This window comes from Gigantopelta aegis, chromosome 3 (genome assembly GCF_016097555.1).
Source record: "Gigantopelta aegis isolate Gae_Host chromosome 3, Gae_host_genome, whole genome shotgun sequence".
In the NCBI taxonomy this organism is placed as follows: domain Eukaryota; kingdom Metazoa; phylum Mollusca; class Gastropoda; order Neomphalida; family Peltospiridae; genus Gigantopelta; species Gigantopelta aegis.
Window position 1 is genome coordinate 69,606,638 of NC_054701.1, and position 13,376 is coordinate 69,620,013.

Here is a 13,376-nt window from a genome sequence, read left to right on the forward strand (position 1 = left end):
CCTGCCTTTTTCTTCTGTTTTTCTTCTTCTTTGTCTGTTTTCTTCTTCTTCTGATTCATCATCTCCCTCAAATGTTTTTCTTATTACTAACTGTATTATAGCATGAGACACCATACTTTTGAAAACAATGAATAGCACCAGTGAATAACGCATTAAACTGCCTTAGAGTGTGTGTAAGTAATACATAAAACGCAAAATTGTTTTAAAGTCTAATGTTTATAAGAGAGGGTAAAAAACATTGCACATTAAAAATGCTATTTACTTTAAAGCTTAGTAACATCTCAGTCTTTAGTAAAACCTCCACCTTAGAAACAACTCAGTCAGTTTACAAAATCAAAAGTCTGTCTATTCAAAATGTCTTATCCAAATATTTTACTTTTGTTTTTACTTTGACGTTTGGCACTATATATAAAAATTTAATCACTATAAACGAATGTGTCGCGTTGTTCTATTTTGAGTGGTCAGTTCAGAATTACTTTTCGTAAAAGATAGGGATAATATCATTGATTAGGACGTTCATATAAATCAAACGTTTCAAAATTATGCATGTATTAAAAGCCATTTTAGTGAACATATAGATTTTTAGACCCGTTCATATATTTGTTTGTATCAATATAATTTGCATTTGTTTCAATACCTAATGCCCAGCAATGTGTTGGCTATGACTTTTTCTACTAATATTTTGTCTCCTTTCAATACCTAATGCCCAGAAATGTGTTGGCTGTTACTTTCTTCTACTAGTATTTTGTCTCCTTTCAATAACTAATGCCCAGAAATGTGTTGGCTGTGACTTTGTTCTAATAGTACTTTGTCTCCTTTCAATACCTACTCCTGCCCGTGCTGTAACCTCATCGTCGTGCAGGGGTGTAACATTTTCTTTGAGAATGGCCAATACAGCACAATAAAATTCAGTATCTATCTGTGATATTTGTGTTTTTGCAGTTCTTTACACTGTTTTTGTTTAAATCTTGAATTTTTATATTGATGTTGATCATCACTTTATTTATTTGCATTACCATAGTTTGACACCCAATAGCCGATGTATTTTTCGTGCTGGGGTGTCGTTAAACATTCAATCATTCATTCATTCATTTCTTTCAATACCTAATGCCCAGAAATGTGTTGGCTGTGACTTTGTTCTACTAGTATTTTGTCTCCTTTCAATACCTAATGCCCAGAAATGTGTGGGCTGTGACTTTTTTCTACTAGTATTTTGTCTCCTTTCAATACCTAATGCCCAAAAATATGTTGGATGTGACTGTGTTCTACTAGTATTTTGTCTCCTTTCAATACCTAATGCCCAGAAATGTGTTGGCTGTGACTTTTTTCTACTAGTATTTTGTCTCCTTTCAATACCTAATGCCCAAAAATATGTTGGATGTGACTGTGTTCTACTAGTATTTTGTCTCCTTTCAATACCTAATGCCCAGAAATGTGTTGGCTGTGACTTTTGTATTTTGTCTCCACATTATATATAAATAATATACCTACATACTAGTATTCTCTCATTTAGAATATATTGTTTTGTTCAATAATTCTTAGATTTAGCTTTAAATTATGCCTCTTTTGTCAGAACAAAATGATCCTTCCGGTTCTGATCGTTTGTCTTGTCCTGGGTGCAGACGCGACTCCATTTCCTGACAACTCTGCCCAGCACCCAGCAGACGGCAGTCAACATCCGACTACAGTCGTCCAGCACCAGGAGTCAACTCCAGCACCTCAACAAGGTTCCTGTTAGTTACTATTACGGCATATAATGTTGTCATAGATAAATGTGTGTACATGACTTCATAGTTACAGGGGCGTAGCGTGATCTGGACCTGAGAGGAAGGGGGTCTCGAATATGAACCAAGTGGACCATTTTTCTATTTTGTTTTTGCACCACCAGAAACTCCATATGTATAAACCTGTATGTTTTAGTTCTGAAAGCGGACCATTTACTTCTGCGGGGGGTGGTCCGACCCCAAACCCCCTAGAAACTTTGCTTTGCGTCGTCGATCAACCCCCCACCCCACCCCCAATCTCAGTCACCCCCTTCAGTGTCTACTTGTTTCTGCCGTGCCTGCTTATGTGCACCATCACCCACCCACCCATCTCTCTCTCTCTCTCCTCTCTCTCTCTCTCTCTCTCTCTCTCTCTCCTCTCTCTCTCTCTCTCTCTGTGATGGAACATGCTCTTAAATTTGTTTTCGCCTGTGGCGATATTAATTGTTGTAGAGGGCCGTTTGCAGTTCCAATATGCACTTAAGCCCAGGTGGGCACTTTGTTACGTAATACCTCTGCGCGACGGTGGTCGTGCTCTTTCCAATACACACCCAGACTAGGTGCGGAGGCCATGTGGCCAGTAGTTACGTAATACCTCCGCGAGTGCGGTTTTTACGACCATGATTTTGGCGACTAGGCGTCAGCAAGTCTGGCCATCTAAGGAAAATTGTCGTCTTGGTCGCTGTGGAAATATCACTTGTAGGTATTCGGTGCCGCGATGTACCCCCAGGCGATACTGGGATTTTATAATAAATAGCTAGGGTTTTAGAGATATCAGGGAGAAACATATTGGAAGGCTTCCAGGGAACGCGTCCGTTTGGACTTGGTAAATATTATTTCTGCTCTGTTGTAGAGGACCTAGGTAAACTGTAGGTTATTGTCTTTATTGTGATAGGTACCAGTATTAATTCTGTATTACAAGGTTACTGAATGAGTAGTTAAGGGTTAATTAAAAATTAACCAGTTAGGAAAAGAGTTGTAATTCCTTTATTAATTAAGTTCCCCTGGAAGCGTTTCTCAATTATCACACGAGTGGGTGTTGTGTCACGGTGAAGTGATTAGAATATTGTGTAAACTAGACACCTAGAGATTAACTAATTAAGTGATCAGTTCTGGGTTGTTATTATATGTTGTTGTTAATTAACTACTGCGGCAGTACATTTGTCAGCGTAGGTTAATACAGATTCCAAAGTGTATTGTGTTTTTGTTGTGTTTTCTAGTGAACTAAACGTGCTATATTATATATACTTTAAATAAGATCGTATCTGTGATCATACCTAGAGACGAGCCACGCGGGTATAACTGCCCGTTACAGAGAGATCTAATAGATATACAGTTAGGAGAGATATTTGGATAATCGTGTTTTATTCAGTTACGGGTATTATAGGATCCCCGTGACAGGAGTGAAAATTGGGGGGTCGTCCGGGATCTGAAACGGGACATGCATATTTAAAAAAGTATTGTTTGTAAATGGGGGCTTTATAAATTATTTTTACAAATAACTAGAAGTAGCAACGTTGTTCACTAGAAAATTAATTAATAATAAGTGCGTCATATCTAAACATGGATAAGAATTTGCTGGATAGGCCTACGCTCAGTGTAGTGGAGATTAAGTGAGCACGTAAGGCCGAATTAGTTGAAATCGCGGGTGAGCGAGAAATTGATTTAACATCAGCTAAAACCTTAGGTGATATAAAGACAATTATTATCCAGGAAGTTTTTGGTGATAGGCCTGTTATGGAAGACAGTGAGATTGTTCCAGAGATAGAGATAATTGAGTTAAGTGTGGAACAACAATTAGCTTTTAAAAAGCTTGAGTACGAAAGAGAAGAACGTGCATTAGATAGAGAGAGAGAAGAGAGAGATAGAGATAGAGATAGAGAAAAAGAAGATAGAGAGAGAGAAAGATAAGATAGAGAGAGAGAGAGAGAGAGAGAGAGAGAGAGAGAGAGAGAGAGAGAGAGAGAGAGAGAGAGAGAGAGAGAGAGAGAGAAGAGAGAGATAGGGATAGAGAATTCCAGTTAGCAAAATTAAAAGTGGAACATGAGTTAAAGTTGAATACTGAAGCAGTTAGACGGGAAGCCGGAAATGGCTTTAACATGTCGGAGGCTTATAGATCAGTGCCTGTATTTGACGAACAGGAGGTAGTTATGTTCTTCCAACTTTTTGAACGGGCCGCTAAGCAGCTAAATTGGCCGCAGTCTAAGTTTAAGGGGAAGGCTAGTGTAGCTTATAATTCAATGAGTGATGAGCGAGCAAGTCAGTACGACCTAGTTAAGGCGGCAGTGTTGAGGGCGTATGAATTACGACCTGAGGATTATCGTTTACGGTATAGCGAGTTGAGAAAAACGCAGGGTCAGTCTTATAGTGAGTTTGTGGCTAAGAAGGCAGGAATGTTTGATAAATGGGTGGTGTCTCATCAGGTAGAGTCATATACCGAGTTACGGGAGTTGTTGATCTTACAGGACATTAAAAATGGATTACCAGTTAGCTTACGTATTCATTTAGAGGATCGTGATGTCAAAAACATAGAGGAGGCAGGCATAGTGGCAGATGATTACGTGTTAATACACAAAGCTCAGGCAGTACAGGGTAGCTCTTTACAACAGGGTGATAAGAAGAAATTTCAGCCAGGTTTTCCCCGGGAAAGTAACTATCGGGGAGAGTCTTCTAGTTGGTCAGCTAGTCAGGCAAGGAATGTACCTGGTGGGCAAAGTAAGGATAAACCTGCATTATCAGCCAGTGCACGAACTTTTCGTCCACATTGCAGTTACTGTAAATAGGATAATCATCTTGTCGGGGACTGTTTTAAAAGGAAACGCGATAATGCACAAGTGGTCGGTTTAGTGAGGTCAGCTCCATTAGCGAGAGAGTTAAAGGTTAGTCCCATGGAAGAGAAAGTAAACCCGTATGTGTCCACTGGTATGGTTTGTGATGTAAAACAAGAATTGAGTCCTAAGGCAATATCAATCTATCGAGATACCGGGTGTAGTCAGTCACTGATAACGTCAGAGTGTTTAGCTAGTATTGAGAATTCAGATACAGGACGTAGTTTGGCCTTAACCTCGGTTACTGGAGAAAATATGGTTGTCCGGTTACATAACGTTTTCTTGTGTTCGAAGTTTGTGACGGGACCAGTCATTATGGGTGTTGTGAAGGACTTACCTGTTGAAAACATAGGAGTTTTGTTGGGTAATGATTTGACTAGTCAGTGTTGTCAGCCGAAATGTGACCTATTGTTAATTAAATACAGACTTTTCCAATGGAAGAGAGTGAGGTTGATGAGATCAGATATCCTGCGTGTGTAAAGACTAGGGCTATGGCCAGAAGGGTAACACCAGACCCAGAGGATATTTGTGATTTGTCTGATACGTGTGTGAGCCATGAAATTGAAGTGGATGAGGTTGTCAGTAAAATGGTAGATAAGTCAACTGACGAACTAAATGTGGTGGGACCTGTTGACCTTCTGCAAAGGGTAAATGAACCAGTTGTGTTTGATAGAGGGGACTTACCTTGTAATAGACAAGAGTTAATTCTAGAGCAGGGGCTGATCCAAATTTGTTGGCAGCTCGCACTACCTTGTTAACTGTGGACAAGGGAGTATTAATGAATAAGAGAGTTAGAGATAGAAAGGATAGGAAGCAACTGAGCCATGCTCAGAGCAAAATAAAATCAGTGTTTGATAGGAAGGCTAGGAGTCGGGAATTTAAACCAGGGGATAAGGTGCTGCTGTACTTTCCCATTAAACGGGGTTCATTGCAGAACAGGTATTTCGGGCCCTATGTTGTGCACAAACGGGTTAATGAGACAGGGTATGTGATAAACACTCCTGATAGGGTTAGGAAAAGTAGGTATTGTCACATCAATTTGCTAAAAGGTTATTTTGACAGACTGCCGATAGTTCCAGAGTTACCGGTCCAAATTGAGAGTCACTCAGTTTCCTGTGATGACGTCAAGACTGCAGAGAGAAAATTAACCAACAACCAGATTCTAGCAGACTTGAGCCCCCAGCGAGCAAAGTTGACTACGTTGATACAAGACAATGTTTCCATTTGTCAGGACCTTCCAACGGTTACCAGTACCTTAAGCCAGGATGTGCGCTTGGAACCCAACGCTACACCGATTCGACAGCATGCCTATCGGAGAAAACCTGGAAAACGTGCGACACTGAAAAAGAAGGAAACGAAGTTCCAGTGGTCAGATGAATGCAAGAAGTCATTCAACCGTCCTAAGCAGATGCTCTCCTCGTCTCCCGTGATGGCAGCACCAGACTACCGAATGTCGTTCAAACTGGCTGTGGATGCCAGTAACGTGGGAGCTGGAGCTGTGCTGTTCCAGGAAGACGAAAATGGACTGGACCATCCTGTAAGTTTCTTCTGCAAAAAGTTTGACAAACACCAGGTGAACTATTCCACTATAGAGAAGGAAGCTTTGGCCATGGTACAAGCTCTGAAGCATTTTCAGATCTACGTGAAGTCGGCATTGCATCAAGTGGTGGTCTTTACTGATCATAATCCGCTTACCTTCATTCACAGAATGAAAGCCACCAACCAGAGAGTTTTGAGGTGGAGTCTTCTTCTGCAGGAATTCCCAATTACCATTGAACATATCAAGGGCACATCCAATGTAATCGCTGATGCCCTGTCCCGAAGTTGAACGTTATGATAATGTGTTGACATTCTTGATTTCTGTTTTGTTTTTATATATTTTATTGTATACCAGGGACTCAGACTCAGTGTGATTACTGGTAGTCACCTTATTACTATGTGTTATAAATGCCCGGATGCGTCGGTTAACGCACATTTTGTTTTAATGTAGTATATTTCCCTATTCCTAGAGTAGAGGAAATATCCTTTTTGAGGTGGGGGGGTGTGACTGAACATGCTCTTAAATTTGTTTTCGCCTGTGGCGATATTAATTGTTTTAGAGGGCCGTGTGCAGTTCCAATATGCACTTAAGCCCAGATGGGCACTTTGTTACGTAATACCTCTGCGCGACGGTGGTCGTGCTCTTTCCAATACACACCCAGACCAGGTAAGGAGGCCATGTGGCCAGTAGTTACGTAATACCTCCGCGAGTGCCGTTTTTACGACCGTGATTTTGGCGACTAGGCGTCAGCAAGTCTGGCCATCTAAGGAAATTTGTCGTCTTGGTCGCTGTGGAAATATCACTTGTAGGTATTCGGTGCCGCGATGTACCCCCAGGCGATACTGGGATTTTATAATAAATAGCTAGGGTTTTAGAGATATCAGGGAGAAACATATTGGAAGGCTTCCAGGGAACGCGTCCGTTTGGACTTGGTAAATATTATTTCTGCTCTGTTGTATAACCTTGATGTGATTGATGTGACTTTAAATATTTTAATACTGTATTATACCAATATTATTTAGACGGTGCTGCCGGTAATCTGACGCAGTAAACTGTAGGCTCACTGTTCTAATATATATAAAGCTTAACCAGTCATCCTAGAGGACCTAGGTAAACTGTAGGTTATTGTCTTTATTGTGATAGTACCAGTATTAATTCTGTATTACAAGGTTACTGAATGAGTAGTTAAGGGTTAATTAAAAATTAACCAGTTAGGAATAGAGTTGTAATTCCTTTATTAATTAAGTTCCCCTGGAAGCGTTTCTCAATTATCACACGTGTGGGTGTTGTGTCACGGTGAAGTGATTAGAATATTGTGTAAACTAGACACCTAGAGATTAACTAATTAAGTGATCAGTTCTGGGTTGTTATTATTTGTTGTTGTTAATTAACTACTGCGGCAGTACATTTGTCAGCGTAGGTTAATACAGATTCCAAAGTGTATTGTGTTTTTGTTGTGTTTTCTAGTGAACTAAATGTGCTATATTATATATACTTTATATAAGATCGTATCTCTGATAATACCTAGAGACGAGCCACGTGGGTATAACTGCCCGTTACAGAGAGATGTAATAGATATACAGTTAGGAGAGATATTTGGATAATCGTGTTTTATTCAGTTACGGGTATTATAGGATCCCCGTGACACTCTCTCTCTCTCTCTCTCTCTCTCTCTCTCTCTCTCTCTCTCTCTCTCTCTCTCTCTCTCTCTCTCTCTCTCTCTCCCCCCAACAGTGGTGATGAGGCCAGTATATTTCACTGTCATTCTGCTAAGGGAAAAGAAATTAATGTCATCTTAATATATACAACCGTTACTGTTTCTATGACCCGTTTAGTTAGTGCAAACACTCTATATTCCTCTATATCTAGCTTTTAGGGTGTACACCACCAAATGAAATTCAATAGTAATGACAATAGTAACATATATGACTACTTTCAGCGTATCAATCGACATATACACCATATATATAAATACTACCACCCCTCACCCTTAAAGTAAATCAGACAAAAATAGGGGTTAATCTGCTTATTTCAGACATAACAGGTAGCGTCTATGACTACCCTAGTTCCGCACACGATTTGTCATGCTATTTTTAGTAGGGCTCCGTACAATGGTAGCTGGTACATTCACACTAATTACCATAATGTACTGGCCAGATGAACCAACATTTTATCACATCAAACACCGTCGCATTGCGATATTAACTGCTCTATCAAACATTAGGTGCATCTCGAACTTTGACCCAGCTATATGTTATTTGGCTTTGTGCTACCTTTAAAGATACTTAGTAATCTTACATTGTATGGCATTTCTTTCTAAATCTTAGTTGTTGTTTTTGTCGATGGCTTGTTTAGTTGTTGTTGTGGCGGGTTGGGGGTTTTATCGGGATTTTGTTGTTGTTTGTCAAGGTTTGTTGTGCTACGTTTCATGAGGTGGGTTTGTATTTATATATAAACTGACGATCAAAAGAAAGTATACCAATTTTTTTTATTATAAATAAACACAATACATGTTCATGGAAGGTTAGATAGGTTCCAGTATTGTTCGTTACGTGACTGGCAGGACTGCAGACAGCCAAAGAGGACCGCCATCTCCGCATCTTACGCTTACGTAACAGATAACTCACTGCGACGTCATCTGCAGCGACTGGCCTTGGACGTCATTAGTCGTCACACTGTACGTCATCGACTACGACAGCATGGTATCAGGGCCTATCGACCATTCAGAGGGATGACATTGACGAAGCAACATTGACTTCGACGTTTACGTTGGGCACGTCAGTTTCAACGTTGGCAACATCGGAACTGGCAACGTGTACTCTTTTCTGATGAGAGCAGGTTCCAGTTATTCGGAGCTGATGGCAGGACTCTGATATACCGACGTGCAGGAGAGAGAACAGCTCTGTGCTGTGTTCAGGAGACTGAACCGTTTGGTGGTGGATCTGTGATGGTTTGGGGCGCTATCTGTGGCTAACAGCGGACAGACCTTATTGTCATTGACGGAAATCGCATACCGTTACATCAACCAGATTTTACGTCCCGTCCTGATACCGTTCTTGCAACACCATCCTAGACTCTTGTTTCAACAGGACAATGCCAGACCTCACACAGCTCGTGTGGTGCAACAGTTCTTCGCCGCAAACAACGTCAATGTTTAGCCATGGCCAGCCCGTTCACCTGACCTGTCGCCGATAGAACATTTGTGGGATCATCTTGGCCAGCGAATTCGACGTCGTCCTAACTCTCCAATGAACGGGGATCAGTTGATACAGGCACTGAGGTAGGAGTGGAGGGCAATACCTGATGTCGTCATTAGGCGCTTAACAAACTGTTCGACGTCTGGTTCATGCTTGCATACTTGCACATGGTGGACATACACGCGATTGAAACATGTTCTTTGTGGTCAAATTTATTCACCTTCGTTATGACTGGTCCTTTATGAAATCGCACATTTCACCCCTAGTGCTGTTGTGCACTGTGATGTTATCATTTTATGGGTTTTATTGAGTATACTCGTGTTTATTTATCGCCAAATTGTTATACTTTCAAAATATAACATTTGCATCAACTTTTGTTTTGTGTTTTTAATACTTTGAAAAAATAATTGGTATACTTTCTTTTGATCGTCAGTTTATATATGTGTGTGTGTGTGTGTGTGTGTGTGTGTGTGTGTGTGTGTGTGTGTGTGTGTGTGTGTGTTACAACCAGATTCGTTCGCCACTCCACAATCCCAAATTTTCTGGGGACAAAATAAATGCTTATGTTCGTAATCCTTTTTAAATGTTCTGATTTGTCACACATCCTAATAGTTGCAACAAAAATCCGGTATCACCAAACGTCTGCCACGCACACGTCAGTTATACTGTATTGAGCTTTCATTGACATTACAACAATCAAGAATGCACAGGGTGTGCAAAGCAGAACAGCCTGACCAAGAAGCTTGGCGTTCTACAGGCCATATACTTTTGTTTTTGTTTAAAGGGACATTCCTGAGTTTGCTGCAATTTTTAAGATGTTGTCGACTAACAGACGTTTTAACGATTGTAATTACTTATCAAATATATTTTTCTGCATATTAGTGGCTGTATATTAAACGTGTTTCTGGTCGTTCTAATATTTGTACTAGGTTAAATTTCATTTTATTTCCTAAAATATGTTTTTTTCGTACGTACGAAATTCAGTTTGGGCTTCTTACAAATATTAAGACGACCAGAAACACATTGAATATACAGACTCTGATATTCTAAACAAGAAAATATATTTAATATGTAGATTTACTCGTAGAAATATTGTATTAGTCGGAAGCATCTTACAATGCAGCAAACTCAGGAATGTCCCTTTAATAACACCAGAACCTCTCCAAAGGCAGTAATATAATATGTAAATGACATGGCGGGATCTCAATGGGCAACTGTCCTTGGTGTCATTGCTTGTCTGATGAATTTCAAAATCAATTTAGAGTTTTTTTTTAAGAATTGATCACGGGGGAGCCGCAATAATTATGTTATGTGTCGTGTGTGTGTCGAATGTTTTCCTCTATACATTTCCCTTAAAGGCGCAGACTTTAGTTTTAACCCCTAAAAATGGACACTAAATTTGGTTAATCTACAAACCTGTAACCTGATAAAGGTTTAATAGAGTGAAACTAAAGTCTGTGAGATTTAAACGGGGATATGACGTCAAAAAAAATACATGTAGATTAGAGTTTGGCTCGATAACCGTTTTTTCTCAGACGAATGTGCGTTTTTAGAATTGTGAAACAATTTATTTCGGGGTATTACAAAACCATGGATAATCTAAACAGTAAGACGTGTTTGTTTCGCTTGTGCACACTGCACGTGCTTTCGTGTGCTCGACTTGGGGGTCCTTCATTTCGTTGTTTTTGTCAGCGAAATGAAGTTTTCTACTGGGATGTATGCGGCCATTGGAACTGATTGAACGCTGGAACGCTTCTCGTTTCGACAGTCTGCACCACCAGGTTGGATTCCTTTTCAGCGAGATTCCTCGCCTCCACGTCATTTCTCCGCCTGACTATGTTGACTTGTTTTTTCGTGACTCGTATGACGGCCATTCTTCAGAACGCCACGGTTGTTCGCGTTTAGTCTCTACATGTCCGAGCCTGTCCTAGCAGCACTGGAAGATTGACCGCCCCACTCTAAAAAGAAATAGGAAGCGGGGTCGGCCCCTACTACTCTTTTTCTAGACTTTACATTGCTTTATAGTGATACCATCTCGTATCCTCCGGAGTCGGGCCCGTCCGCACCACTATACCAACCCATTATGACTGGACTATACCCTAGTCTGATACTCTACTCGTTCAGACGGATCCGGCTTCTCAAGATCTGTATTTCAGCACAGCACTACACCTTCAACGTCTATCGACTGTCAATCTAGGGGTTTTCTTGACGGGATGCAACCCATCTCGTCCCTTTAAGCTGTGCACCCAAACGGCCTTAACGAAGCCACTCGCGTGGACATATCGATCGGACTTTAAAACGTTTAGATCTGCGTTCTCCATCCCGAGTCAGGCCACCGTTCTTATCGGAGGTCGGACTCGGGATGGGCGTGTTCGAAACCCTAGTGGTATATGGGCACGTTAAACTAGTTATCATCAAACAAATATGGATAATCTAAACAGTAAAATATAAGTAACTTCTAATTTCAATAATCAAAACGGCTCTAATAGTGAAAAATACGCCGTAGTGTAGGGTCTGTTACTTGAATATCTAATGGTTTAAATACCAAAAAAAAGAGTATTTTGTGGATTGTGGCTATATGAAAAAAAATGCCTTCATTTTGTGATTAATTCTGAAAAAGTCATAACTACACCAAAATAAATATAGACATAACACAGCAAAGAAACTAAACAGATGCATGAAGTACAAAATGTAACAAAATAGTTTGACAATTGTTTTATATTCCTCAGAAAATAGTAGACTTTGATGCAATGTAATAAATAATTATTTAGTACGAATATGAGGATTTATATATTTATTTGAGGTTGTTGTTTTTTCTTCTTCTTTTTTCTTCTTCTTTTTTCTTCTTCTTTTTTCTTTCTTTCTTATTTTGTTTTGGGGGTAGTTTTGTTTTTTGTTTGTGATTTGTTTTTGGTGGGGGGCTGGAGGATTGTGGATGTTGGGGTTTTTTGTTGCAAAACAAGTGGATTTTATTGTGAATTTTTTTTTAAGATACAAAATTTTTGAAGATTTCGGTTTTTACTGGTGTTGGGGTATGTTTCATTAAAAAAAACTTATTTGTGTAACATTTTCATGGTTTGTTGTTTTGAATGTATTCTCTTTTAAAATCCATATTTAATACAGTTTTTAAAAGTGTTTTTGACTGAATTAATCAATACAACAAAGCATGTTATTAACTCATGAATGCTCAAAGGGTTTTCTTTATTATTATTTCATTTGCGGTCCACATTTTAGTCATCTACATTCGTACTAGATTAATATAGTCGTCTACAGTAACAGAATTCCATGCCAGATGTTCTGTTGGTGTACGCCGACATTGATTGTCACTAATATAGTTAATTGTTGACAAGCTGTGTTGTTCACAGCTATTGACATTTGTAGTTTTTATGAAAATAACTCTAAGTAATGAGCGCACAATAATTCGAGCGAAATAAGTATAAAGCATAGGCGTCAGAAGCAGGGTTCGGTGCGTCGGGCAGCGTGTATCACATGTTAAGTGACAGCAAACTCGGGATAGGCCCTTTAATTAAAACCTGATTAAATACAATAATGTAAGTAAAACACAAAAGTGCTCTAATGCGTGTACACACAAGCTCCCACCCACCCTCCACCCCCCCCCCCCCCCCCCCCCCACCACCTACTAATAGTAGTACTTAGTGATTGGAATCGGTTGGGATTTCATCATCGATCATCGGTTATAATCGGTTGGCACCAACCGATCAACTTTCGATTACACAATCAGTTAGAATTACATGAACATAAGAAGGCTTTGAATTATAAGGACCATGTACCTATTGTCGTGTGCACTTGGCAAATGGCTAATTGTACCTTTATTAACTATTTAATGTAAAACAAATTATGTACACATGAAAACAAACCCAAACCACCGTATATTTCCATTAATGCGACCATCTAATTGGAGGAACAGTTACAGTTAACATTTCCCCACAAAATCGATTATGGATTTTCATAATCGATCATCACATCATTGGAACACCACTAGCAGCACTATACTATAGCGGCGGAGGATGAGGATGTCAGGTGGGTC

At 39.8% G+C, this 13,376-nt stretch overlaps 1 protein-coding gene across 2 annotated transcripts in view; it reads left to right on the forward strand.

Moving 5' to 3' along the window:
- The window catches only part of LOC121368986, a 31,670-nt gene that overhangs the window by 176 nt on the left and 18,118 nt on the right, over nt 1-13,376 (forward strand). Inside the window, exon 2 of one of the 2 annotated variants that reach the window (XM_041493770.1) lies at nt 1,574-1,733. In XM_041493770.1, the coding sequence (XP_041349704.1) occupies nt 1,574-1,733 (160 nt within the window). The remainder of the gene's footprint in view (nt 1-1,573; nt 1,734-13,376) is intronic. The other variant, XM_041493771.1, reaches the window with a different exon arrangement.